Below are 27,218 nucleotides of genomic sequence, written 5' to 3'. Positions count from 1 at the left end.
CTTGATAAAGGCAGGAGTCTACCAGTTAAAACCACAAGTTGAAAATACAATATATAATCTAGTGATTTAGGAATCATTGTAAAGAAGTTCGTTTCAAACACACTATGCACAATGTTATTAACATTTTGTGTCTGTATAATGTACCAAATGTTATTTTCTTTTGTGAGATTTCAAAAATTGCATTTTTAATTAAAAATAACTTTTATTGTATTTCTTATTACAAAAGCAATACATATTACATATTTTAGCATGATTTTATTTATCTAGGAGTTACACTTTTCTGCAGAGAAATGCATCTCTTTATTTATAAATAAAAATCAATGAGCAAAAAAGTATTCAAAGAAATCCACTGTGCCTTAATATAGTTATTATCCTTTTATAGAAGACAGATATCTATATTCTGAAATTTTAATTTAAGGTAACCTATGGACATTAGACTTCAATGCTCAAACTACCTCAATTTCTACCAAAAACTGACAATACAAATTACTGTACATTCTGATTAAATACATGCAAACATTAATATGGGGACTTAAGAATACTTCACGTGGATGAATAAATAACTAAATTAAAAAATTATCTGATCATCAAAAGACAGTGTATATAGATGCAGAAAGAAACCTGCATCACAAGAATAAAATCAGTACAGTACAGCATGTTACGAGCAGCCAGATGAAAATGACCTGTTACAAAGCGCGGTCAGGAACCTTTCTGAAGGCAACTTTGTGCGTATAAAATAAGCTCCTAGTTGCTGGATGCTGAACTGCCTGCAGCCCAGCTGATCACATCTTCAGTAACAGCCCTGTATCAACCACAGTATGAAAGAACCATTTGAAAAAAGCTATATCTCATTACTTTTCTTGCTACTCACCCCCTGGCCCAGCAAGTGGACATCTGAGTGAAAAGGAGAAAACACGAAAAAGCTAAAAACTTACCATTCTTTAAAAAAAAATGATTTTGCTTGTAAGATAGAATCTCCTTTGGAGCTTCTATCTCCTTCAGGAGGAGTGACATATTAATACCGTATCTAGAGACATATTTGCATATTTGACAATCACTGGTGTAAAGACTAATTACCTGGCTTATCATTAAGGAGAACCCAGTGACTAATGCACTAAGGGCTTGGTTTCCCCTGAACCCCCAATGTTTTAGATGAGACAAGTAGATGGAATTAGAGACAGCCAGCTAAGAGGCAGGCATCAGAAGATCAGCTGCTCTTGAAGTCACAGCCACTGCTTTCTTGTACAACCATATCATGGTGACAAACCCCACAGAATGGCACCCATTTTGAAACCAAAAGAACTCCCTGATAGAGTTGATTGCCAAGGAACCTTCTTTACTTTTTCATGTGATATGAATGGCCCCTTGCCTTTCTCTCCAGCCCTCATTCCCAATCATCAGGCATAAAGCAGCCACAAGAGAGAACTGAGAAGATGGGTACCCATTTGGGGGAGACTTGCAGTCAGACCCTGCTCTTAAGGGGCCCAGAACAAGAAAAAACTCTCAACAAAAAGGTTGCTGCTATCACTCCTCTTCCATCACCACAGCGTTTTAGGGACTGCATTTCTCACATACTCTCCTTTTACCTGGTGAATTTGCCTCTCCAATATGACAAAAAAAAGTGAATGCTAACATACGTAAATTGTACTCTATCCTGCTCACCTGGAATGCATGCAGAGACCAGCTCTTACAACACAGAAAAGGCTTACTGAGTTCAGCCTTCTCACCAGTTTAGGCAAAAAACAGCCAGATAGAGCTAGTCACAGGTAGGATGTTAAATACCAAAACAGAAAAAGATTGACCAAATTGGGCAAAACCCAACAAAGAGATCATAAAAAAATTAACTGGCTCAGCCTGTTAAATGTTTTGAGGCACAAAGAAATGAAGTTTTCCCATGTAACTGATATTCCCATTAAGCACAAGGCGGAGAAATTTGGTGGTGTTTTCCCAGGCCTCATTTTGATGGTCCCAAATATCCAATCCCCATTTCACTTCCTGTTCAAACCCAGTGGAGCTGACATCCAAGATTTTCAGCAGATCCCGGTCTCCCCCAGGGAGGTCTGGTCTAGCTTGCATATCAGGAGAGCGATGAGAGGGATGTCGGAGAGGAGTTGGTAGGCACAGCATGCGAGGTCTCTGCCTACGGGCCAGAGAGGAAGAGAAACAAAGCCATTACACCACCACCAAATGTCAAATGAAGGTAGAGCAGAATCCCTCCCCGACTCTTCCACTGCTTCCCCTGCCCCTGCCCCATCCCCACATGTGCACACAGACCTGCACACACCCCTTTACTCTCAGGAGTCGGACACACTCCAGTGGCACAGTCACAGGCTTCTTTCTCAGAAAAATCAACTTTCCTTGTGCCATGTTGAACCAGGCACTCCTTTCCGACCTGGACTGTAAGCCACATACCCAAAATATGAGGTAAAAGGAGAGTATGTTGGCACCATCAGCCAAAAGGCCATGCCAAGAAAGTGACATTGCAGTCAGGAGCTACTTGGCTTCTGAGGAGGGTCTCTGCCAGTTACCCTAGCCCATTCTGAAATCAGTCATCAGAACAGAAGTCAACTTCTCCCCACAAACTGAGATTTCACAGTTTAGCTTGTGAGAAATTCTTCCCTCTAGAACAGTGTTTCTCAAATGTTAAGTGTGCATTTGAATCACCAGGGAATCCTGTTAAGATGAAGATTCTGATTCAGTAGGCCTGGGATGGAGCCAGAGAGTCTGCATATCTAATGAGCTCCAGGTCCTTGTTAGAGTAACAAAGAGTAGGGCATGAGAACAGTGACACAATTCTACCTGTATTCTCCTGTCACAGAAGAACTTAAACACTTGTATTTACCTCTAGCTATACCCACTGGCTATAACCTCTTTAGAAACAGGCAGGTCATATTTAAAAGGAACAGCCCATTAAATTCTAAGAGACCTCCAAAGTTTTTCTTTACAATAAATAGTGAGTTACATGTTGTTAATGGGAGTCATAGTGTAGTGTGGTCAAAGGTAAGAGGTAATTCTTGCAGAGGTGCCAAAAAGTACACACAACTCCCACAGAAATTCACATGCCTTCCATAATGTTCTTCCCATCCTCCCCAGAAGGTGGTGACAGAGAGCCATGCTTACACCAAGGACTCCAGCCACATTGGGAGCTGGCCTTGGCTAGTGTGAGGCTCAATCACTAAACAGTGTAAGGCAAAAGTTCTGGGGGTGGTGGAATGGGTGAGACCACAACCCAAAATACAAAACAAAAAACCCAGAAGCATTCTGATAGGTTCAAGTAACTCAACAATTTTATTTACCCATTCTGCATACACACACACAAAACACATTTCAAATACAGTTAGACACACCTTAGGTGGATCTGAGTGGCATGTTTTGATATCAGTGTCACCAGACTAAATCAGAATGCTGGTAAGGACTTAAGTTGCTTCTTTCAACAGACCCGTGCCTAGGAAGTCAGCAGGGTAGTTCTACCGCTTGGGTTCCCAGTTGAGTCCATCCCAATTCAACCCAGCAGTACTCAGCCCACTCCCAAACCCTCCAAGGGGCAAAGTCGATGATCGGTCCTTTGCTTTTGCCACAGCAAAACTATCACCATATCAGAATGAGTTGATTTTGTTATTTCCACAAAATTAAAAATGTACACAAGTAATTCAGGCACAAAAACATTGAATAGTTAAATATTGGTCATTGATTCCCCGGTGAAAGGCTTACTGGAAAGAATAATTTGCCACCTCTTAAAATCTATTTTGAATGTAAAATTACCTTTGTGGTTTTATTTATTAGATAACAAGTGCCAAATGCATGTCAAACTACAACCAGCAGCCTTATCCAATGGAGTGCTACATTCTATAAAAGAAAAGTTGCGCCCTGGCTGGTGTGGCTCAGTGGATTGAGTGTGGGCCTTGAACCAAAGGGTCACTAGTTTGATTCCCGGTCGGGGCACATGCCTGGGTTGTGGGCCAGGTCCCCAATGGGGAACATGCAAGAGGCAACCACACATTTAATATTTCTCTCCCTCTCTTTCTTCCTCCCTCCCCCATCTCTAAAAATAAATAGATAAAATGTTTAAAAACAAAAAAGAAAAGAAAAGTTGTGCACACAGAAGTTCAGAAATGGGTAGTGAAAGCAAAACACTACCTAGAAGTGGAGAGTGAAAGGGATGACTTCAAATAGAATAACAATTTTAGGCTTCTAGCAGGTGTGTCCTTAACAGAGTTTACAAAATGTCATATGAGTGATGCACAACCTTCATTTTCTACAAACTGATGAAACTTTGGCTGCTATTCTAAAAGCACTGTCTATTAACTTCCTCCTCAAGAAAAATGTGGAGTATTTACTTCCTTTCAGTCAACATAGGAACCCTAATGGAGTCAGTCAGTCAGTCAGCATAGGAACCCTACTGGAATCAATCAGTCAGCCAGCATAGGAACCCTACTGGAGTCAGTCAGTCAGTCAGCATAGGAACCCTACTGGAGTCAGTCAGTCAGTCAGTCAGCATAGGAGCCATACTGGAGTCTGTCAGTTAGCATTGCAGATCCTTTCAGATCCTTTCAGAGTCTGTCAGTCAGCCAGCACATAGTAGTTACTACCACTACATACAGTCTTCTGGGCACTATGAGTCTAAATTAAATTCCTGGACATACTTCTGATGTCTATGTCACCTCTATGAGAAGTAAAATATCAATCCTGCTAACCCTGACTCAATTGCTATATAATTTTTTAATTTAAAATACAAATAAGTCAAATTGCATACTGGAAAACTGGGGTAAATTTATCAAATTTCCTGAAAACAAACAACCTGACTTCTGAGCTTAGCAAAAACAATGAAATGTGCATAAGACTATATAACCCAGAAATAGTTCTCTCAATTTTTAGACACTTTTCTCCTTGTCCTTTGACTACCCCAAGTACCCATAAGTTTCTCTGGAACTCAGATCTCCTGCTCACAGAAAAACCATTTAATATGGATTTATTTCCTAAGAGCCAGAACCTCACAGGAAATATTCAACCATTCAGCCTAGGAATACAAATTTCTTGGGGAAAAAAACGAAAACCAGAGACAGCCCTGGCTGGGTGGCTCAGTCGGCTGAACCCTGTTGTCCACACACCAAAAAGCTGCAGGTTCGATCTCCAGTCAGCATAGGTATGAGAGGCAACCAATTGATGTTTCTCTCTTTCTTTCTCTTCCTTCCTCTCTAAAATCAATAAAACATCCTCAAGTGAGGATTTAAACAAAGAGAGACAATGGTAAGACCACTTAACACAAAGTCTTAAGAGTTTTAAAATATTTTCCTATTCTACTTTCCAAGTGAATGTGAAATAATCCTCTTACAAAACAAAACCAAGACATTACAGATAATTAGTAAAAGCTAATTCAAATCTGAGGATTAGGAGATAGAAAGAGAAGCTTTAGATTAAATCTACTTTACATTTCTCTTTCAAATATGTCACAGAATTCCTCATTTAGCTGTTTTGTTTTGTTTTTTCTTGATTTGGGAGAGAAACATTATTTTTATCATTCCACTTATTTTTGCATTCACTGATTGATTCTTATATGTGCCCTGACTGGGGATCAAACCTACAACCTTGGCATATCAGGATAACACTCTAGCCAACTGAGCTACCACTCTAAAAAAATAGTAAATGAATGTCAACTATAACTGAAAAAGAGAAAAAAAATTGAATATAATGATTTTCCTTTCCCAATTTTTGATCAACAGATAAATGCTAAAGCCTTCACCTATTTCTCCCATAACAAAACTGAAGCCTCAGCAAAAAAGTACTTTGAGGCCACCTTTTCTTTGTAGGCTTTGTGATAGAGATATAATCATAGTAATATTGATGCACTACCAATACACAATCAAGAATGGGAGAGGAGCACAGGAAAAAAAGACAGGAAGTAGGACTTGTCTACAGTTTGGAGCTCCATTCCATTTTATGTTCTCCTGGGTTCTTCCTGCTGAACCCTCTCTAGAGATCTTGCTCTAAGAACTGAAGAATGCTGAAGCCCTTGCAGTTTTCAAACTGTAATTTCTTGTGTCCTGAGAATAATAAGACCACCTCAGGCTCCTCTTCTGAGGTAAGCAAACTAGCACAGGGAATAGTGCAGAGAAGTTATCCACAGGAACATTCCAGTAACCTGTGGCTAATGCTGGGGCTCATAACAAGGTAACATAATGAGAGTTTGTTAGATACTTCTCTTCTCACTAAAAGTATGTAAAGGCCAAATCCAAAGTCTCTGGATCAAAATGCTCCTTCTTCTCATTCATTAACTCTGAATTACTCTCATAACACAGCAGGAGGAAAGATGGAATGAATGCTCATTTGGGCTAAAGATAAAAACCAGTCAAGCAAAATAGATAAGGCAACCACCTAAAAGTACCATACACATGTCCTAGCCCACAACTCACTCTCCCAACTCTTTTAGTCCCATGGCCAAGGACAAGAGAAAGGGCAGAAGTAATCTATACTCCACTTTAGTGTCCACATTTACAAGGTGTTGCTCTTTCACAAATGCTCACTTATTATAAATTATATGCCCTGTTTCTAAAATAACTTCTTGGGGCAAGCACCCTTCCTTCTACTTCTATGTACACCTGCACCCCGACTCCCACCCAGCCCAAAGCCTCACAAACTGAGACACTAGGTACACTTATGTGAATGGTAAACAGGAGGAGCATGCTGATGAAATTTCAAGCAGAATCGGGGCAAGCAGCCTTGGGAAACTCACTGTGATGTTCTATTCAAGATATAAGAATCAAGAATTCAAGGTCATCAGTCAGCTGCCTGGGATGATAATCTTTCTTATCCCACAGGTTTATCTCAGTACTTATCTCCAGGGTGCTTAAAATTCCCAGCTATTATAAAGGACATTTATTTACACAGTGATTTCTCCCACATCACCCTGCCATGTAAATGGTTAAAGATGGGACCAGAACCTAGAATTACCCTCTGAAACACAGCAGCCTGCTTTTGAGGGGATCACTTCATTTAATATTATGATCTGCTAAACATCTAACTTCATGAGGGATTCAGAATTCCTAGGTTACTGCTTTGTCCAAGGAACTACTACCCCAGTATTTGTTACCCAACTTCACAGAATGGAGATTGAACCTGGAGTATGAATTAGAATCAACAGGGAAGATGGTTAAACACAGGCATGTGCAGGCCCCAACCCCAGAGATTCTGAGTGAATATTAAGCCTCAAGCGGACCCGGGCATGTGTACCTTTCAAAAGTTCTCAAGGGGGTTCTAATGAATACTCCTAGATAAGAACCATGGCAAAAGGTCTATTACCAAAAGCAACTTTGGCAAATAGCTAACTTGTTCTCACTGGTTACTTCTAAAAGACAAATTAATGACTTTAGGATGGGGTCATCTTTTTTTTTCAATTTTTAATACAAAAAAATTGAAATGAAAAATTTTACGAGCACCCTAGACTTGCTTCTCAGAAAAATGCCACCCATATATTCGTATGTTCTGCACACAAATTTAGGGGGAGAAGTATGCTATCATGAGTCATCAAGGGGCTAAGAATCCCTGCTGTAAACTATTCCTGTTTAATCCTACAGAGAAAATAAAATGACATAAGTGAATAGGTAAATATGAGCAATGAAGAGCTATACCCCACAGGGTCCTAAAGACTCCTCCAGATTCTTCAACTTAAAAAGGAGTGTTTTGAAAATTACTTGAAAATAATTAGCAACTCTAGCGAACTCTTCTTTGCCTTTTGACCTGAGCAATTCAAACATCTGTAGTGACTCCTGAATCAGTGGTGACTGTCCTTCTAAACAGCCCCAGAAGTCACTGGCTGGCAGTGGGTAGCAGAGAAGCTGGGAGCCACTGGAGAAAATGTATGACCTGCTCTAAAATAACCCTGTAGCAGCTAGGGGCCCTCATACTCTCCTAAACTTCACTCCACAGCCTCCAAAAGACATGCCTGTCTCTTAAAGTGAAAAATACAAACCAAGATATTTCCCACATTCTCAGAGCCAGCTTTCCCCCAGGCATCAAAGCCTTAGGACTACTTCTCATGAAAGGAGGCAAGAACTCTCACCCTATATCCACTTACTGGCTCCCTCCAGAGTACCTGTGAGTGTTCTATAGTTTAGGCTGACCCTGTCAGGACCTGGCCTGAGAGAAGGACAAGGGAAAAGAAAGGCTCCCCACCCCTATCCACATCCATTTGGGCCCTCTGTTGAGAGAAATCAATGGCGCCTGGACTTCTCTCTCAACAACCTTCCCCTCCCTCCTAGACAGACACTACAATGACAATGGCATGCATCACAATGGACAACCCAACAGGGAGATGAGGGAGGGGGAAGAAAGCAGGCAGGTAAGAACTGTGAGTAAAGCACACCTTGAAGAGACAAAGGTGAAGGGAAAATGGGTTTCTGTGTCCTCCTCCACCCCACCCCCACTGTACCACCATAAGGACTTTAGTGACTTTACACACTAGGGACTGAGAAGAACCAAGTGTACTGGCCATGCTCAGTCTCAGCCCCAGGTATGCTAATCATCCCAGAGGTGATCATCCCTTTTCCTCCTCCTCCAGACCACCTAGAATGAGCACCTGTTCTAAAACACCCAGCTTGTCAACTTGCCCCTAAATGGGGAGATGTTTCACACTGCAGAATAGATGAGGTTGGTCTAAAAACACACGGCCTCAAGTTTGTGTTAAGAGTCATGGTGGGGTGTTGGGGGTGGGGGTTGAAGTTAAATGATTCCCTGGTGATTAGTGACAAGGGCAGGAGGCCAGGACTAGAGGGAAACACAGTTACACCACCGGAATGCTGACTTGGCTCTTCGGCTGGTCGGCCCCTTCTTGCATGTCCAGGGCGCGGAGAGGACTGAGGGGCTTGAGGGGCCGGCTCCCAACACTGTAATTTCTTGGACGCCTTATTGTATTCGAACTGGACAGAGGTGTAAAGCTGTTCCTTCTCATCCTTACAGGGGTTTGGCTCTTGGGAAAGTTGTTCTGATTGGAAACGGAGGGACACCACACAAATGAAAGCCAAGACAAAAGCTTACTCATAAAGGTTAAATAACGCTTATAACCACAACGACTTCCTCCACCACTACTCCTCTAGGACAGCATCCCTCACAGGAGGTGGGCCATGGCCCGGTCCCTTAGCCCCAGAAAGCTAAAGGGTTTTAGAGGGAGAGCTCCTCGAGCATCATACTCCAAAGCAGTAGAGAGGGACAAAGAAAGGAAGGGACTTATTTAAGAACAAACAGATTAACAGGACAGACCTAGGAACAAACCCACACCTCTTCACCCTACCTTACAGGTTCCTCTAAATCCTGCTTTTTAAAAGGTTCTCTTCCTGGGGGAATTTGCAATTCATTCCGGCCAAACACTTTGCATATTTAACTGTATTTCCAGGAGCTTTCAAGGTCAAGACTCATGAGAGAGGTACTAATCTTAAAAAATAGTAATTCCAACATCTATTCCTTTTGGAAGTAAGCAGGTTATATAGGACATGAGTTCTGGATTTGTTTTTCTTTGGCACATAAAAGAAACCCTAGTGTCTTGACCCCAATGTTTCAAAGACTCAGGAGCCCACATGTTCACCTATAGGAAAATACTTACATCTGGCTTCTCACGGTGAGTGTTCACAGCTTCCACATTGAGTTTAATGGTTTCCACTTTGCACCCTAGGAAAACAGAAGCAAGAAAAGAGGGCTTCAGGGAAAAAGCTCAAAGAAAAATTCCTTAGTTTCAGTATGGGAAAGCATACCACGAATGCATACATTCCCAAATACATACATACATTTAAAAGTGAAAGGCACTGTCGGAACTCTCCTGGTATACAGGGGTGATGAAATTGAACTTCTATACAAACTTCAGAGAAAATTAAAAAAATCCTGACCTTCCTCAGTCCCCATACCTGCCCAGCCCCTAAACTCATAGTTACCGTAGGCCACAGGGGTAAGTCTGAAGATGGTATGAAGCGGGCACCTCAAGTACGGTAGCTCATCTGAAAGTAGAAAGACCAGGTGAGGGAAGACTCTTAGTATAGAGTAAGGGCAAGCTAGTGGAAGAAAGAATCTAAGGAGCTCATGGATTTTCTTTACCTTGATCTACTTACTTATGCATCTCTTCCCCTAACCCCCAAACAATTATCAAGATGGCCACCAAAGAAGCCACCCAAGATACCAAATGGCTAAGGAAGGAAATAAGTACATCTTAGATCCTTCCATGAAGACAAAACTGGAGTAAGTGCTACAGCCAGGACCCCACGGAAAGGAAGATGGTGGCACACCAGGGTACACCAGAGGCCAACCTATGGGTTTCCCAGCAGATCAGGTAGGTCAGGAAAGGAAGTGTCAGAGAAGGCAGCAGCACTTCCTTTGGGCTCTACCCAGAAACTGTCCTACCCTGAATCCAAAGGATGAAGATGCTTCTAAGATACCACCCTCCTTATAGTCAAAGGAACAAGCTGGAAATAACCAACCACTTCTCTGATGCTTCCAGGAGTGTCAGCTCAGTGCTGCCCTTTAGCCAAGCAGGACTGAGGAGCTCCAGCAGCAACCACTCCCCACTGGGGGCATTTGTACCAGCTGCATCAATTCAGCAAATAGTTGACCCAGTGGCTGCTGGGAGCTCCATACTGCTGCCTGAAGAATGTACTCGAATTTGAGTGAAAGAGGGAGAGGTCCAGTTGCCAGGGATCCTAGTGCTACCCCAAGTCCAGTCCCCTCCCACGAATATGTCCGCCAGCCTTTCCCTCAATGGCACCTGCACCCTTATCCAAGAAGTAGGCCAGGAGACAGCGCATGACCGCCTGGTGGGAGATGACAAGGACGTTGCCCTGGCGCTCCAGCTCCATGATGACAGGCTCCAGTCGCTGCACCAGGTCCTGGTATGACTGTGGGGGGAAGTAGGGCAGGCTGGCAGGAGGCCGGCAAGCTGGCAGCCAAGTCAGTGGTTGCATCCAGAGTAATGAGGCCATTGCTCCTTCATCCCTGGCTGGCTTTCTTCTTGCAGGTTCAGCAACTTCAGGTCACCTGCTAACTCCCCCAGCCCTGGTATCTCTTAAGAATACTCAGACCTTTCAAGAGTAACATTCAGACTGAAAAAACTATAGCCAAGAAGAGAAAATCTGAATTCAGCATGTTTCCCCCCCCTCAAAACTAGGCAAAGTACAAGGCAACAAGGGGCTCTGAGGGGTTTCCTGGACCTCTGCCATACTGTTTATTTACCTTTGCCTCACACACCCCTAGACTATGAAGGAAACAGCTCAAAATACTGAAGATGATAAGGAAATCATTCACAGCCCATATATTTACTTAGTGCCCATACCTGCAGGTGGATTAAGGAGGTAGAATGAAAAAAAGGAAGTAAAAAGATCATTACAGATGATGTATTATAGAATTGTACATCTGAAACCTATATAATTTTATTAACCAATGTTGCCCCAATAAAAAATAAAAGTAAATTAATAAAAATAAAAAAATACACCAAAGATCTAACAACTGAAACCACAGAAATACAAAGGATCATTTTAAAATATTATGAACAACTATATGCCAACAATTGGATAATCTGTAAAATATTTGAAAAAATAAAAATAAATACAATGAAAGATCATACTGATTCTAGAATATACCCAATACTGTAGATCTTGTCCCTGTTTTCCCTAGAGATCTTAATAAATTAACGAGGCATCTGACTGCCTAAGCTGAACTAAAGACAGTATGACCCAAGGTGGGAGGATAAACTGAATGATGACTAAAGTATGCTTTCTAGATCCCCAAAATTATATTCAATCCTTCCCCCAAATTAACACTAAACCCCCAGCACAGGGCTAGGAAGTCACCCCACGTTAAGGGAATCTCACCTCCCCACCAGGATATCGATACAGATATTTCTCTTGATCTCGAAGCGCAAACTCATCTGGGTACTCCTTCTCAATCTCCGCATAGGTCATCTCCTCACATACACCCTGCAAGGAACCCCACAGGCTCACAGAGGTAGACGGACCCACACAGCCCCGCCCAAATAAGGAAGACGACACTGAAGAATACTAGTTTCTTACTACGTGCCAGGCACTGGGCCGGGTCCTTGCATGTCCTGCAACTGACCGGCCAGGGTGTCTGGGACTGGCAGGGTGAGGGCCACTGCAGAGAGGAGGCGGCTTCTCTAGCGTAAGCTGCCACTTTCTCCTACTACTGTGGGGAATTTAAAGGTCAAGAAAAGTCAGCAGGATAAAGGGAACAGGAAGCAGGGAAGGAAGGGAAACTAAAAAGACTAGAAAATTCTTGCAGAAGGCATAAAGGGTTCAGAGGAAGAAAAGGAAATGCCTACTTTTGTGCGCTAGGACAGAGAAAGCCAAGAAAAAACTTGGAAAGGACTTTTTCAGAATAGCTGACCAAATGATCTAAGCAGAAATTAAAGAAATGAATGTTGTTAGCTATTTCCTTTTCCCAGGAAAAAAATACACCAAGGACCCAAGTGGAGCCCCACTCTCCCCAGGCACCCCAAAACTGGTTTGGGTCCCATTTTTGGCACAGGTGCTCAAGCAGACAGGAAGCCCTAATTAGGGGTGCAATTGTTCCTACTTCCTCCCAAACCAGCCATAGTTTCAGCTTCCTCTAAGTTTCTACTTGGTGGTTCTAGTTCTTAGATAAAACTGCCCACATCGTGACTTCTGAGAGTTCCTGCCTGAACAGGACACCATACTGGCCATCAAAGCTTCCTACTCACAGCATCAATCTCATTCAGAATCTTCCACTGCTCGTAGGTCACCCCCAGGGATTCAGCAGTCTGGATAGTCCTCTTCAACTGGCTCGTCCACACTTTGAGATCTGCTATCTCCTGTTCCTCCAGAAACTTCCTTAGAGCTTGGGCAAACTGGGGTTTCGAATAAAAATTTTAAAAGGAGAAAACACACACACACACAACTGTTAACTCAGCCTATAAGGGCTAGTGTGTATGACCGCAGTCAAAATCTGGAAGATACAAGTGATTAACCCAAGCTGGAAAGCAGCTTCAACTAGAGCACCCTGTACTCTGCTAAACACACAAGTCGTACCCAATAAAAACCTGATGGTTGAACTACCACAGCAGAAATGGTTCCAAGTAACCCACGCTTCAATACAGAGCTAGAATCAGTGGACAAGAAAATGTGTTTAGCACTTGCTTGACCATCTGAAACCACATCCTCATCCTAAGCCCCTGTGGAATTTAGGAAAAACTCTAACCCTAGGAAATCTGGCCTGCTGGCTAACTACTCACCTGTTTTCCCCGCACTGAGAGGCCAGAGTCACCCCCAATCTTCCCCAAGAGATTGTACTCGCTCTCTCCGTGGCGGCAAAGGTAAATGGTGCGAGGCTGCACGTGGATGTTCATGAGGTAGTAGACTATCTTGCTCTGGATGTAGTCCTGGACTCTGTTCACTAAAAATCGCTGGCCCACATTTATCACCTTGATGAAAGAAAGATCCCTGATGAAAGAAAAAAATCCCTTGGTATGAAAACCTGAGGCAAACAGTAGCAGGAGAAAGGATTTCATAGATACTTACAGGCTAACAGCAGCTCTCCCTCCCCTCCTGTTGGAGCCCCACCCACATTTAAGGAGCAGAATGGCAAGAGCTGGAGTGCTCCTTAGAACTAAGACGAATAGAATCTCCCAAACTTCTGATCTGCTCCTCAGTGCCTACACTCTATCATGAATGTAGTAAGTATGATAAACAATTCAGGCCTCCCCTCAAGGGCTACACTAGATGATCTGAAGGTTTTGCTAACCTTGAAATCAGGTGAGAAGCACAACCCCCACCTGGGGTGGTGGAGACCTGGCCAGAGTGCAGCATCACCAGTAGTGGGGTGGGTGGGGGGTGGTGTGCGGCAAGAGAAGGCAGAACCATGGAGATCTCTGTGCACTCCTGGCATCTACCTAAATCATGCCTCTCTCAAAGGTATTTCCGTGGACTGTTTGCTTTGTGGCCACCATGGAATTTATCTCATTATAAAAATAATAAGTGTAGCTCTGGCTGGTGTGGCTCAGTGGATTGAGTGCCGACTGAGAACTAAAAAATATTAAGTGTTTATTCCAAAAAAGTTTCAAAAATAAAGGGAGAATGATGTGGATAAATCACCCAACAGCGAGAACATCTATAAACACACACACAGACACATACACATTCTTCTAGAATGTTTTTCTGTGTAGGACTTTGGGGGTAACTATAGTATATACTATTATGCCATATCTAGGACAGTGGTTTTCAACCTCTGTATAAAGAATACCTCCAGCCATGGCTGGTGCGGTTCAGTGGACTGAGTGCTGGCCTGTGAATCAAAAGGTTGCTGGATCGATTACTAGTCAGGAATATGCCTGGGCTGTAGGCCAGGTCCCAAGTTGGGGGAGCACGAGAGGCAACCACACATTGATGTTTCTCTCTCTCTTTCTCCCTCCTTTCCTCTCTCTCAAATATAAATAAATAAAGTCTTTTAAAAAATACCTCCAAATAGTAACATTCTGGGTGACCCCTTGAAGGAACTGAAAGACTCAAAGCAGACCACAGAAGTGATTAAAAAGTGGGTTATGTACACTTGTCTCATTTGCTTGGCTGCAGGGCTGTATTTGTACTTGAACAGAGCTGGTAACTGCTCTGACCACTTCCCTTTTCAAAGGCCACATTCTCACAGCTTTCCATGTGCACACACATCTTTCTTCAAATTGAACTTGACATTTTGCTATGGCTCCTACCTCACACATATCAACTTAACCTATACTGTACACCACTCTGCTGACAGATGCTGCCGTGGTAATGACAGCAATGACCAGACATTTCCCTGAGCCAAGCATGTTGCTGAGGGCTTCACACATTTTATTTATATATGTAATATGTTATCTGTTTTGTGTTACAGGTTACACATAACAAGCAATAGATACTGCATGCATATACATGTATACATGTTTTATATGTGTATTGTGTTATATATATATATATATAATATATATATATCATGTGTTAATATATAATACACATATATAATACACTTTTAAAATTTATCAAAAACTGATGATACAGTTCTAAGGGGTGCCCTACAATACCCTAGCTCAAAACTTATGATCTAGAGCAGTACTTCTCAACCAAGGGTGATTTTACTCCCCAAGGACATCTGGCAATGTCAGGAAACATTTCTGTTTGTCACAGATTGAAAGTTACTGATATCCAGTGAGCAGAGAGGTCAGGGTGCTGCTAAATATCCTAAAATGCACAAGACAACCCCTTACTACAAAGAGTTATCCAGTTCAACATGTCAATAATGCTAAGGTTGAGACACCCTGCTCTAGAGGACAGAGCAAAAGATTGATGGTTAAAAAAAAAACCAAAACAAAAACCACTTCAGTGTGCAAGTATAAGATGTAACCCACACAGAAGCCACAAATCCATACCTTGTTTCTCTGGAGTGACAGAAACATTATGGGGCTGGAATGTCAGAAGGAAGTTTGGAGACAGAGAAAGAAAGGCTCTTTTCTCAAATAAGATCCCTATTTATGCCCTTTGAGCCAGGGCCTTAAACCTTACTTGTCATAGTTGTCTGGGTCAAGGGGTCGATAGGTGACTTTGTAGCACTCAATTCTCTTCAGGAAGTCCTCCATCACATTCTCCCTGTTCCTTTCAGGGTAATCAGGGCTTGACACCTTCACTTCCTGGAATCAGAGAAGAGCGGGACCTAGTCAGAGGTCTGCCTTCAATAGCCCTCCTGCAAACAGGCACTGCTAAATAAAGAAAAGGAAGTCTACAGTAGTGGCGTTCCACTGCAGCGCTGGCAACCCCCGTTCCCTGAACACCACCCCCTCATGGTCCTATGATCCTGGCAACCAAGAAGGGAAAGACAACTGGGGAGTCATGTGCCTGTCCTTGGCTGCAGGACAGTGGCTATCGTGCAGCTGAAGCTGCTACTGGTTCCCAATCCCTTCTTTTATCTTCCTGGGAAAACAGAATGTGCTTCAATTTCTCCCCACAACCACTTGGAATAGGATGCTTGACTTGTTGCATGCCTGACTGGGACCAGATGCCTCTTGCTTAGACCTTTAGATCATCCCAAGTTCCCACGTTGCTGGGACAGCACCACCACAACATCACACGTGGATACCTACTCGGCACAACACAACCCATCAAATAGGCACTGGTCTGTACTATGCTCACACGGGGCATGAAGCATTCAGTGTGGGCGGCCCACTAACCTGTTACACAACTGCTGGGCAGATGACCTTCCTAGAAGGTGGCCCTGACAGATAATGAAGAGTCAGGTCTATTTTAAAAATACACCTAGGTCTCAGTATCCAGCTAACACCCAGAACACTGGTTCAGAAATCCTACAATCTACATTTTGGTCTCCATTCAACAACTGATTCACACTTTATTCATCAAAGCCTCAGTTTCCTCTCCCAGGAATGTGGAAGTACAAAATGGTGCTCTGGCAGATCAAACAAATCAATCAGTGATGTTAAACATGTCTATTTCTTTCTTTCATTACCCAGCTGACTCTCCCTGTCCCCCCGCACCGCACCTCCACACACACAAGGCACAAAGGATAAAGAGGTGGTGGTATGCAGGAGTGTCACCCACCAGGATGTTGGCAGCGATGACATCAGGGTCATCACAGACAGATTCCACAAAGAACACCTGGCCAGGAAGAGAGGGCAGTAACAAATGAGTCAAAAATGGCCCAGCTGTTCAATAGGAGCACGTGATCATACTTGCCCCACCCCAGCCACCACATCCGAGAGGATTTTCTTTCATGAAAGTGCCTTCAAGGCCTCTTCATTTAAAAATAACTCTTACCACATTCCCAGGGCCTCAGACACACAGGCTAAGGGTCTGAGAAAGGACCTGCAAGAAAACACTCAAGAACTGGGGGCATGCCCCGTAAGGACAGAATCAGATACCCAATCTTGTCCTCACTCATAGAGTCAAACAGATCCACACAGTCCTTCTAACTCCCACCCCCCACTTATCCCTCTTCCTCCAGCATGAAGGCAGATTCTACCTTGAAGGAATTCTCCTTGGCAAAATTCAAAATCATGTCTCTCCTCTCCCTGGTTGTATTGGTGGCATCAAATACCTAGGAAGAGAGCCCACAAGGTAGATGAGTGGGGCAGGAGAAGTGGATCCCACCAAGGCAGACCCAAGCTGAGGCTATGCAGCTCTGAGAGGGTGGAGGCCAAGATGGGAAGCAGTAGGTAAGGCTTACCGCAATCTGCCCACTCTCCTCAGTGAGATACGTCTTAACATCTTCCAGTGCCACGACAGCACACTGTCTGCCATGAGGACAGAGGAAATCAGCAAGAGGAGTGCAGCAAGGCCAAGCCCAGGCATAGCCAGAGACCTGAGCAGTTGGGTTGCTGTAGAAGTCGTGTTCCTTCCTGCTTGGTTTTCTCACTGTTCAAAAATTTCCCTAACAAGACCCTTCAACTTCCCCACTGAGATTTTTACATCCTCCTTCATCTTTTCCTTTCCCCGCCCCATGCATACATCGTACTCCTCCTAAGGCCTAACCTACGAGTGTGCGTGTATCTCCCCAAGCCCTGTTCTTCTACCCACCCAAGCCCAGGGTTACCTGTCCAGAAAATAACTTCCACTTAAAATCTCTACAGGATAGTTACTGAAAGGAAAACTGAGCCCCAGAACACCCACTCCTGTGATGGCCAAGAAGGTGGGGCCTAAGAAGACTCACTTGCGGATCTTCATGGCCTCTTCGTTGTCGTGCCGGAAGAAGTCGTAGGACTTATAGGACTTGACTGCTTCACGCCGATAAACCCCAAGATTAAACACTGCAGAAGACACAAACGCCCTTCAGCAGTGAAACAGCACAATGAGGAACACCAAAGGGAACATTCTGATCTAATGTCAGAGTGGCCAAGGTGATGAAAAAAGCACCAAGGTATGCTGGGAACAATACCAGATTAAAGTTAAGTTGCACTCAAGTTCAGACTTCTCAGACCTCAGGAAAATTTTAAACTGACTCTTCTTCAATTTCCTCAGCCACTTCTGCTATTTCACAGGGGTACTGTTAGCATTAAACAAGACGATATGTATGTAAGGGCTTTGAAAATGTAAAGTGTATACTATCAAAGGCATTTCCTTACAACTAGGCCACAAGGAAACAAGTCTGTGAACAGGGAATAAATTCAGTAAATCAGGAAGCAACCGCCATTGCTGCCAACAGCACCCTCTAACCTTGATACCAAGAATAAACCCCTCAGAGGCCTGTGATCATTTCCCTTCCCAAAGAATGAATGAGCTGCACCTACCTTTGGTGGGCACCCCAATCCAGTTGAGATAGCGTGTGAGTTTCTTGGACACATAGGTTTTGCCCCGGGCTGGCAAGCCAATCATAACGATGAGAGTCGGGGAGTTGGTCATGTAGGATGCCCACGCTAGAACACAATAGAACTAAGTGACTAGGGACCAAGTAAGGTTCATGCCCTGGGCTATCAACTTCATAGTTATAGTATTACTTAATCCCCATAAACCTCAGTGTGGTGATGGTCGAGACAGGGAAGGCAAAGTAAGGAATTATCAGGCAAACCCTCCTGAAAGAACTAAAGGGTCATATAGACGTGCAGGAAGTCCCCAAAAGAAGAGATGTTTTTCCCACATGATCAAGGTCTTCACAGAGGTACCCAAGGGGGAAGCAGTTCAAAAGACAGTAACCATGGCACCTTGCTTAACACAAGAATGATGCCGCTGTGTCTGGAGACCCTGCCAGTGCAGAATTGAGCAGACTCCTATACAGGCCCAACAGAGTGTCTCAGCTGAGGACCTCACTTACCCCTTCAGAGCCATGGGCAAGAATTAGCTTGCCCACCACAAAAAGAGCCTGGTTTCAAGTTGTTTAGGCCTTGCACTCAGGACAAGAACTTAAGTCAGAATTTCTAAACCACACTAAGATTTAGACTACTGTGGAAAAGCCTACTAGACACAGGTTTGACTAGACCTCAGGAAGTTTTACTAAAGCTAAGCCCACAAGGGCATCACGGCCAGCCTGCCTCAATGGCCCTTACGAAAGCAGAACAATTTAGAAGCAGGAATCAGTCCACCCTTCCTTAAGAAACTTATTTTAGGAATACTGCTTTATCAACATAGGTCTCACTGGACAGGCAGGGCAAACTAGATACTCAGAGTCAGTCAGGTGACTTGCCTCTGGACACACAGTAAGACATAGGCAGAGCGGGCAAGAGTCCAGATCTGGTGCTTCCTCCGTGGCTTTTCTCCATAAAAGACCCCGTGATTTCTCTTCAGCGTGCTCACAGGGTCTGGCTCAGCAGGAGGGGTAGGTGAGGGCCCCACACTGCTGCCAGCCACTCTTCTAGGGCCAAGACCCAAATGAGGTCATCTGGGAGGCTCAGGCTCTGCTGGCTGCTCCACATGAAAACTGATGACAGGAGGGGGAAAAGAACCACCGTCGCTCCCCAGCACTGCCTTCCCAAGGGTGCCCTGCAAACTGCTGCTGCTGCTCTATCCTGGGACTAGGTGGCCCTATAAGGCTAAAATAGGGGTGCTTGGATGGAAACGCCATCTTTTATCTGTTGGGAAAAGAATGTAAAAAGATCTCAATGGAAAACACAGTTCCCTAGGGGTGTTCCGCAAGAAGTACTCAGAAGACAAAATGTGGCCCAAGTGGTGAGGGAGGGGTAGGCTCAGGGACAGAGAGGGCCTGGCTTTTGTCCTTTACCCATTGTGCACATGGGAAATGCCTGGCCTGGGCACCAGAAGTGATTTTCACCTGTCCAAATCTGCAGCACAGAGGCGAGGGAACTCACCTTGCAGCCTCAGCTAATGTTAATCCCTGACTTGACCCACGTCAGGCAGATCTATCTACCTAGGATCAGCTGCTTCAGGTTTTGGTAGCTAAATCCTCCTGAGTCTTCACTTTCTCCAGCTCAGTGCCTCACTCTTCTGCTCAGTCCCCCATGATCTGGCTCATTACCTGCACTTCTAGGCCTGCTTTGTCACACCTTCCAGCCCATTAGGCACCTCCCCAAAGGTCCTGATACCCTCCCTAAGGCTGAAAATGCACTAATACTTGGGAGGTAACCAGCTGCTCTGTGTTTACCAAACTGGACAGAGAGGGCTCAGAACAAAAGAAAATACAGGTCTCTAAGGTCTCCCCACAGTGCCCCCCACCACCACACTTCCTGCTTCTGACCACAACACACCCACACACATTGCCAACCAGGATTTCTCACTTTCCGGAATACAACCCTAAATTACATTTCCTATCTCAAATTGCCACATGAGCAGAACTAGGAACATACTGTCCTGCCTATTAAAAAATAAAATCACCACCACCTTAATTCCAATAGTAGATATTTCATGCTGATTAATTCCAGAGACAATGTAACACATCCCTTGGCCTAAAATGGAAAATTGTTTCAATCCTGAAATTCTCTTCTATCTTCTTTAAACAAGGTTTAACTCACTTTCTCAATCTTAGACTTGTTTTCCCTTCATGAACACACTTAGGGGAGATGAGAGCTTGATTAAGTTCTCTCCTATAGACAGAAAAACTCAAGCTCAGAGAACTGAAGAGCATGGCCCACAATAGAAAGTCAAGGTCAAGGTCCAGGCTCTGACCAGACTCCTGGTTTCAGAACCACCCTTCCAGCCCCAAGCCCCAGGCACAAGCTCTGGTCAGCAGTTGACGAGGGGAGCCCTGTGGTGAGCACAGCTATGTGCTCTAACCAGTTCCTAAAGAGTGGTCTAGAAGACCAATGGTTCTCAGCCTTTTCATGACCAAGGTCTTCTTCCACTATTTCTTCTAAGTAGACCCAACATTTTTGGAAATATGCTGTCCATTAAATTGTGTTTCATTAGTAATAGCTTATTTTTATTTATCAGGAGTCCTAAAACTGCCAACTATTTCCTACTATTTGACTGATAGATATGAAATATCCAAGTTCTACAGCAAAACACTAAAAAAGTTAATGTTTTCAATAATCAGTGCAGCTGTAATTAATAATGCACAAGTTCTTTAAGTACTTTGAAACATTAAAATCAGTTTACAATGTAGAACTTTGTAGGACAGTATATTAATAATGCTGATCAACATTTTAAATGTATCTATCTTTTCTTTTATTATTTCTGTAGAAAAGTTGCTGGCACACACATGCAACAGTTGTGTGCAGTGTTGCTTGCGATGGTAGAAAACTGGAAACAGAAATGTCCGTCAGCGGGAGACTGGCATGTCCATACCACGCAACCCTGTACAAAAGGAGGTAAATCTGGATTTACTGACATGAGAAAAAATGTCCCAGACATAGTAAGTTTTAAAAAGGAGGGAGAGAATGGCAGAAGAACCAAATATGTACAGTGTGAACCTTTTTTCATTAATAGGATATACCAGAATAAGATGCTGGAAAGAATTAGACTTAACAGAGACAGGAGAAAATGTGAGGGATTTTTTACTTTTTACTTCCTCTCTGTATTGTTTGAATAGTTTATGAACATGCATTGCTTTTGCAGCTAGGGGAAGGTACACATGGGAACTTGTCAGTCCCAGACCTACTAAAATACTAAAAAATAGATGAAACAAAGAGAGAAAGGCATGTAGGCCTCTCCCCGCACACAGCCCCGCTTTCATAGAGCCCTGATACCAGCCATCTGAGCACCTTAAGGACACCTCAGCCATCAACTCCCCTTCACCCAAATCCCTGGAGCAGCTGAACTTCCAGTAAGGTTCCTTTGGAGGTTTTGGCTCCCTAAAATAATTCTTCCATCCTCCAGCTCACTCACTTCCTAGAGTCAAAGTCAGACAACACAGGTGTAATTAGCAGCAAGAAAATTCTAGTTGAGCTATTAATAACGCAACTGGTGGGTGTGAACACTGAGCAGCTGAGGGAGCCTGTTCCAAGATATAGGCAAATGACAGAGAAAAAGGAAATGAACTAACACAGATTCTCGTAACTGTATTTCTCCTTTGACTGTGGCTGTAACAGTCTCATAGTCTAACCAGGAGGGGAGAATGGGTTAAATGAAGGACAGTGGCTTTAGGATAAACCAAATGTTACAAGTGATGCAGAACAGGGTAGAGCTGGGAAAGGAGAATCAGAGCCCAGACCAGGAGTCCAGGGGACTAGAGACCTGGAATTACTCCTTCCTTGGCTAATCAAAAGCTCTCAAGGCAAGAAAAACTGCAGAAGAGTCAAGACAAGTAGGAGATTCCTTTGGAGAATAAAGGACTGACACTACGCATTGTGTAAGGTCAGACTCCCACAATTATCAACTCCCCCCACACATACACATACCAGCTCTCTGCACACTTCTGAATCAAGTGCACCTCTCCTTGAGATGTGCATCTGTACCCCAAAACTGGGTTACAATATTGTCAAACAAGAGGAGAAAGCAATCTTTACTGAAAATATAATTCCTCACAGAGTTCTTTTAAATAGTGAGCTCCCAGCACAGTATTTAAGTCTACACTTCAATTTTCATATAATGCTTCAAAAATAAACACAACATGCAAATAGAGTCACCGGTGGAAATAATGCCACTATAGCTATGTGCCCAACACTCTCGTAAGTGCTTTCCTGTATTTACTCATTTAATTACCACATCACTCTGAGGGGAGGTACTGTCGGTGTCCCAGTCTTGTAAAGGAGTAAACTGAGGGATGAAGAAGATAGGCAAACTTGTTCAAGGGCACACAGTTAGGAAGTATCAAATCCCAGATTCAAACCCAAGCAGTCTGACTCCAGCGGCTTCTCTCAAACATCACACTATATTAGTTATCTCCCGTGGGTTACTTGCCCTCAGCAACTAGCTTCCTGCCCTGGCAGAGAAAGGACACCCAAATCATAGAACCCCAGTATCACATCCCAACAACCTGCCTCTGTTACAACCCAAAGCCCCGCAAGCCTCCTCAGTGCCAGGTGAAAAGAGATTATAGTCATTAATCATGAGACTGACAAGGGCATGACATCAAGGTCGAGACTCTGGAGAAAGCTTTGAACATGAGAGGATTCCAGATCTCATGCTGCTCAGCTATTTCCACCTGCTGATATATATAACCACTGAGGTGAAAAGAACTAACTGATAGGGTTCCAAAGGAAAAATGCAATCTGGAAGCCAGGGGAAGGCTTAGCATTCTTTTAGGTTCCCCAAGACATATGGGGCTCAGTGGTTCAGGACCTTCTGCAACCGGGCTATGCACTGTTGAGGTCTATGATGCTTAAGAATGCAGATGCTTCATCTCTCAGCAATCCCACCTGCCATCTCTGTCTAAAGAATTGGCGTTAAAATACTTGTGTGAAAACTGTCCCCAGAGGGATGAACTAGTAAGGAACCTAGTTTGCAAAGTTCAAAGGCTAAATCCATGAGAAAGTAAGTACCCAAAACACAGTGAAAAGTTAAACGTTAGGGCTGATTCCACTGACAGTTGTAGAAATGAGCTATGGCTCCCAGCCGCAGTTTTTTGTTTTTGTTTTTTTTTTAAGATTTTATTTATTTATTTTTAGAGTGAGAAGAAGGGATGGAGAAACAGAGGGAGAGAAACATAAATGTGTGGTTTCCTCTCACATGCCCCCAAATGGGGACCTGGCCCACAACCCAGGCATGTGCCCTGACTGGGAATTAAACCAATGACCCTTTGCTTCCCAGGCCAGCACCCAATCCACTGAGCCAGCCAGCCAGGGCCCTATCTGCCATTTCTACAATGAGTAGCACCCTCACAGTATGTAGCCCAAGAAACAAAGGTTTTGCGTACTGCCACTTGGCCTTACTCACCGAGTTGTACTAATAATGCTTGACCTAACTTTCAACAAGTATGCAAATATTTCAGGAGACAGAGATTCAGTAAAACAAAGCAATAAGAAAATGCTGGGATACACCAATAGTCTAGCCCCAGGGACAAATATTTCACTGGGTCCAGTTGTTTCAGATAGGAACTTTCCCTTGTAGACTCTGTTTTAAATTCCATACTAAAGAATTGTTTCCCACTCCCACCAAGCAGCAAAGCCTAGGATTACAACAATATTCCCAAGATAAAATTCAGGGAGAGAGCAATCCCTCCTTTCTGCCAGAACTTACAACATTTCTTCTCTGATATTCGAAGAATTGAGGTTTTCATTTCATTGCTGCTATTCTGTTCTGAGGAAGACGCACTATTTGCAGACATGGCAGTTCTTCAGGAGATGTCTGCAGGGGACAAAAGGGATGTAAGAAAGGGAAGGAAGAAGACATCCTTCAAAACACTCAATGAAGAGGATCAGTGTGGAAAAGTGAAAACACTCTGGGCCAAGAGTCAAGATCAGCCCTCTTTCTCCAGTTAATAGCTATATGCCCTAGGATAACTCATGAACACTGAGTCCTCTGTTTCCTCCTATACATATAAATACAGTACTAGAACCTTGCATTTATAATGCTGATTTAGGAGTTATATTTGCATAAATTATTTCCCCAATCCTTCCAATACTCCCATAGTAAGGCTGCCATTATTACTTCTCCCCATTTTACAGGCTGAAAAACTGAGGTCAATCAATTTAAGTGGTTTATCCAAGTTCCTTCCTGACCTCAAATTCTAGTTTAAGAACCTGGGGAGAACAGTGGCAGTAGTTGGTGTGGGGTGGATTGTGAACAGATAAAGTTCACTATCACATAGAAATGGCTGTCCAATGGTAGGATTCAGTCCTGCAAAAAATGAGAAAGTGGGAAAATATCAAACTTGTTTCCAGAAGGAAGAACTGTAACTGGACACCCCATTTCTAGCACAGCACCATTTCTCCTGCTCTGCTCTTACTCTCAAACTCTTGCTCCGCACCCTCTCCCCATCTACCCGTTACAAAGTCTATAGAAGTAACACTGGGGCACAAAGGAGCGGTAAATGACTTCCTCAAGGTCACCTACAGAATAAAGGTAAAATCCTGACTTGAACTGGAGTGGGAGAGCCCCGAGCTCACCCCCAAACCCAGAAAAGGAACTCTGAGGAAAGAAGGTCCTAGTGCTTTAAGGATATTGCACTGTTCTTCCACTGACCACTCAAATCCTCCAATCCAAACACCAGCTGCGATTCCAAGTCTCTGAACGTCTACACTCCGGGCTAGGTCTGGGGACCGGCACTTCCCCGAAACAGCAAGGCACCAACGTCACGCACCTCATCCGGGTGCACGCAGCCCCCCCTCCTCCTGACCTCCCAGGGATCTTCCAAGAGCTGTACAGCTGTCGCTCACCCTATGATCCCTAAAGTCCCTCCTGGCAGTGGCCCCGGCACTTCTCCCGTAACGCGACAGACAAGAGCCAACAGACTGTGGCCTGGGGCCCGGTACACTCGTCGCCAGCAATTTTTGTGCCACAGCCTGGCTCCACCCACCCCCACGTTGGTGCTCACCTGGAGAGAATCATCGACCAATCCAGGGCCGGCACACTCCAAGGGGCGGTGCTCAAATACTAATCCCGGTACCGGCGCTAGAAGGGGGATGGAACTGTGAACGGGAAAGAGTGCAAGTCCCCGTTTCCCTGCACTGGGGAGGTTGGTTGCGTCGTTGCTTGGCAACTAATAGGGCTGGGGGCGGGGTTTATTAAAAGCTTACCGTTTTTATACTCCCGCGAGAGTGGACTAAGACGTATGAGGGGCGTGGCTTTTATGACGAAGAAACATAGCGCCGCTTAACCCTTCCATGAATCTCAGTGGTACCTCGTGAGAGTCATAAATTGGAACGTAAACTTTAGAAGGTTCTTGGCTAGAGTAATATACCGCAATACTTGAGCTGATTACATATATCCTTCCCCGTGGTCAGACACTGTAACTTTAGAAACCAACTAATCGCTGAACCGCGAGCTTCCCTGGACCCATTCACACACTCCAGTGGACTTCTAACTACCTTTATTCTCGCTCCTTCCTCCCACACTGTATTTTCTATTATGGTCATATTGAAGAACGAAAAGGAAAACGCTCCAGCAGGAAAGTAGGTCATGAAAGATGTGAAAAGATTCAAAGCTTTCATATAACTTATTCAGGGGTAGAGGCTTTTACAGTGGAGGTGAGTTTACACATTTCATGTGAACTTTTCAGTTGCCCCAAGTCCGTTTGGTGCTTGATTCTGTTGGTAAACCCCCTCTACGCAGGTCTGGGCTTGTGCTCTATCAGGATGGGAAAAAGGAAAAAACAATGAGTATGGATTTCTTGGAAGAGAGGTAAGTTCAGAGATGTCTTTATTCCTCCACCTGGGGATTAAATTCATCCTCTAACCATCTCCAACAGTATCTCTTCTTTAAGGCCTATTACAACTCTCAGTATATCATAGTTGCACTCCGTGCCTATACAAGTTTCTTTATCCATTCGGCAAGTGTTTATTGAGCGTTTTGTTGCTAGGCACGGTCCTTGGTTCTAGGGACACAGGGTTGAACAGGGTCATATAATCTAGCATTATCATGTTGCTGTGAAATTCGGTGGTTATGTGTTCTTTACACCCCACCCCCTCTTCCGATTACAGTGATTACTTATTATAATGAAGGCAGGAGTGGAATCTTCATGTTTGTATACTCAGAGCCTGAACTGGAATGCAGGTGACACACATTAGTCTTCTTCGTTCCTTCTCCTTATACTGCCACCGCCTCCCTGAAAGTATCAATTGCCCTAGGGCCTCGGGCAATAGCTCAGTATGAGGCTGACCTCATACTGCTCTTTCTGATGTGGCAAATGGACGTTTTCAAGTTGCAGTCCCTTGCAGGTGGAAAAGCCAGTCATCCCTTAACCTCAATGAGTCAATGTTTGCTGTAGCCATGAATTTATTCACGAGTATCTGGTTGTTTCTGGCAGGTCCTTTGACTCACTGACCATTCTTGGCATTCATTTGCGTTCTGAACTATGATTCTGTTTCTCCCAGAGTGGTTTAGAAGCCCCAACTTAATAATTTCCGACCTTAGTAAGTGCAAGACTACATTCCAATGTACTGGATTCAGCAGCTCCTTCCCCGCCCTCTTTCCTTGAGCATATATGCTGCCGACGCGGAGGGCACCTCACTGGCCTTACAGGTAGCAAGCCTTTTGTTCTTGAGGAATACTGCTAAATCTTCATCCTTCGGCTCCTGAAGGGTGGGGTCAAAAGTTAGTTGTCACTTTAAGAGAGTTCGTTCTACTTAAGGTGCTTCAACAGAAGCTGCACCAAAATATTGCGAAAACAGTAGCCACCAGCGACTTCTCGCGATGTTTGGCCCGGCAAAGGGTGGCCATTTTGGATCCCACTCCGCGGCTGACTGTCCCGGC

At 44.0% G+C, this 27,218-nt stretch overlaps 2 protein-coding genes across 11 annotated transcripts in view; one reads left to right on the top strand and one right to left on the bottom strand.

Moving 5' to 3' along the window:
- Positions 1-235: 235 nt before the first annotated feature.
- PFKFB2 (6-phosphofructo-2-kinase/fructose-2,6-biphosphatase 2) lies at positions 236-25,503 on the bottom strand. Of its 10 annotated transcripts, none has more exons than XM_036015433.1 (16): positions 25,184-25,320; positions 24,045-24,152; positions 22,840-22,842; positions 18,269-18,394; positions 17,692-17,788; positions 17,209-17,275; positions 17,005-17,079; positions 16,584-16,640; positions 15,537-15,661; positions 13,241-13,448; positions 12,710-12,856; positions 11,844-11,948; positions 10,742-10,871; positions 9,918-9,980; positions 9,593-9,657; positions 546-2,140 (listed from the first exon to the last, which is right to left on the bottom strand). In XM_036015433.1, the coding sequence occupies exons 2-16, from the start codon at positions 24,130-24,132 to the stop codon at positions 2,078-2,080; spliced, it is 1,419 nt and encodes a 472-aa protein (XP_035871326.1). In that variant the 5' UTR covers positions 24,133-24,152; positions 25,184-25,320; the 3' UTR covers positions 546-2,077. The 10 variants fall into 10 exon arrangements, with proteins under 10 accessions (XP_028386399.1, XP_035871326.1, XP_035871327.1 ...); XM_036015434.1 differs by lacking the exon at positions 22,840-22,842 and adding an exon at positions 8,786-8,977; XM_036015429.1 differs by lacking the exons at positions 546-2,140; positions 25,184-25,320 and adding exons at positions 6,207-8,977; positions 25,342-25,486.
- A 131-nt stretch (positions 25,504-25,634) lies between these two features.
- The window catches only part of C14H1orf116 (chromosome 14 C1orf116 homolog), a 33,675-nt gene continuing 32,091 nt past the window's right edge, over positions 25,635-27,218 (top strand). The window contains exons 1-2 of the mRNA XM_036015542.1: positions 25,635-25,993; positions 26,079-26,147. Coding sequence (XP_035871435.1) covers positions 26,122-26,147 — 26 coding nt within the window. The 5' untranslated portion in view covers positions 25,635-25,993; positions 26,079-26,121. The remainder of the gene's footprint in view (positions 25,994-26,078; positions 26,148-27,218) is intronic.

Source organism: Phyllostomus discolor, chromosome 14 (genome assembly GCF_004126475.2).
Source record: "Phyllostomus discolor isolate MPI-MPIP mPhyDis1 chromosome 14, mPhyDis1.pri.v3, whole genome shotgun sequence".
Classification (NCBI taxonomy): Eukaryota; Metazoa; Chordata; class Mammalia; order Chiroptera; family Phyllostomidae; genus Phyllostomus; species Phyllostomus discolor.
Note: the sequence above shows the minus strand (reverse complement) of the source record. Positions and strands in the feature narration are given on the sequence as shown.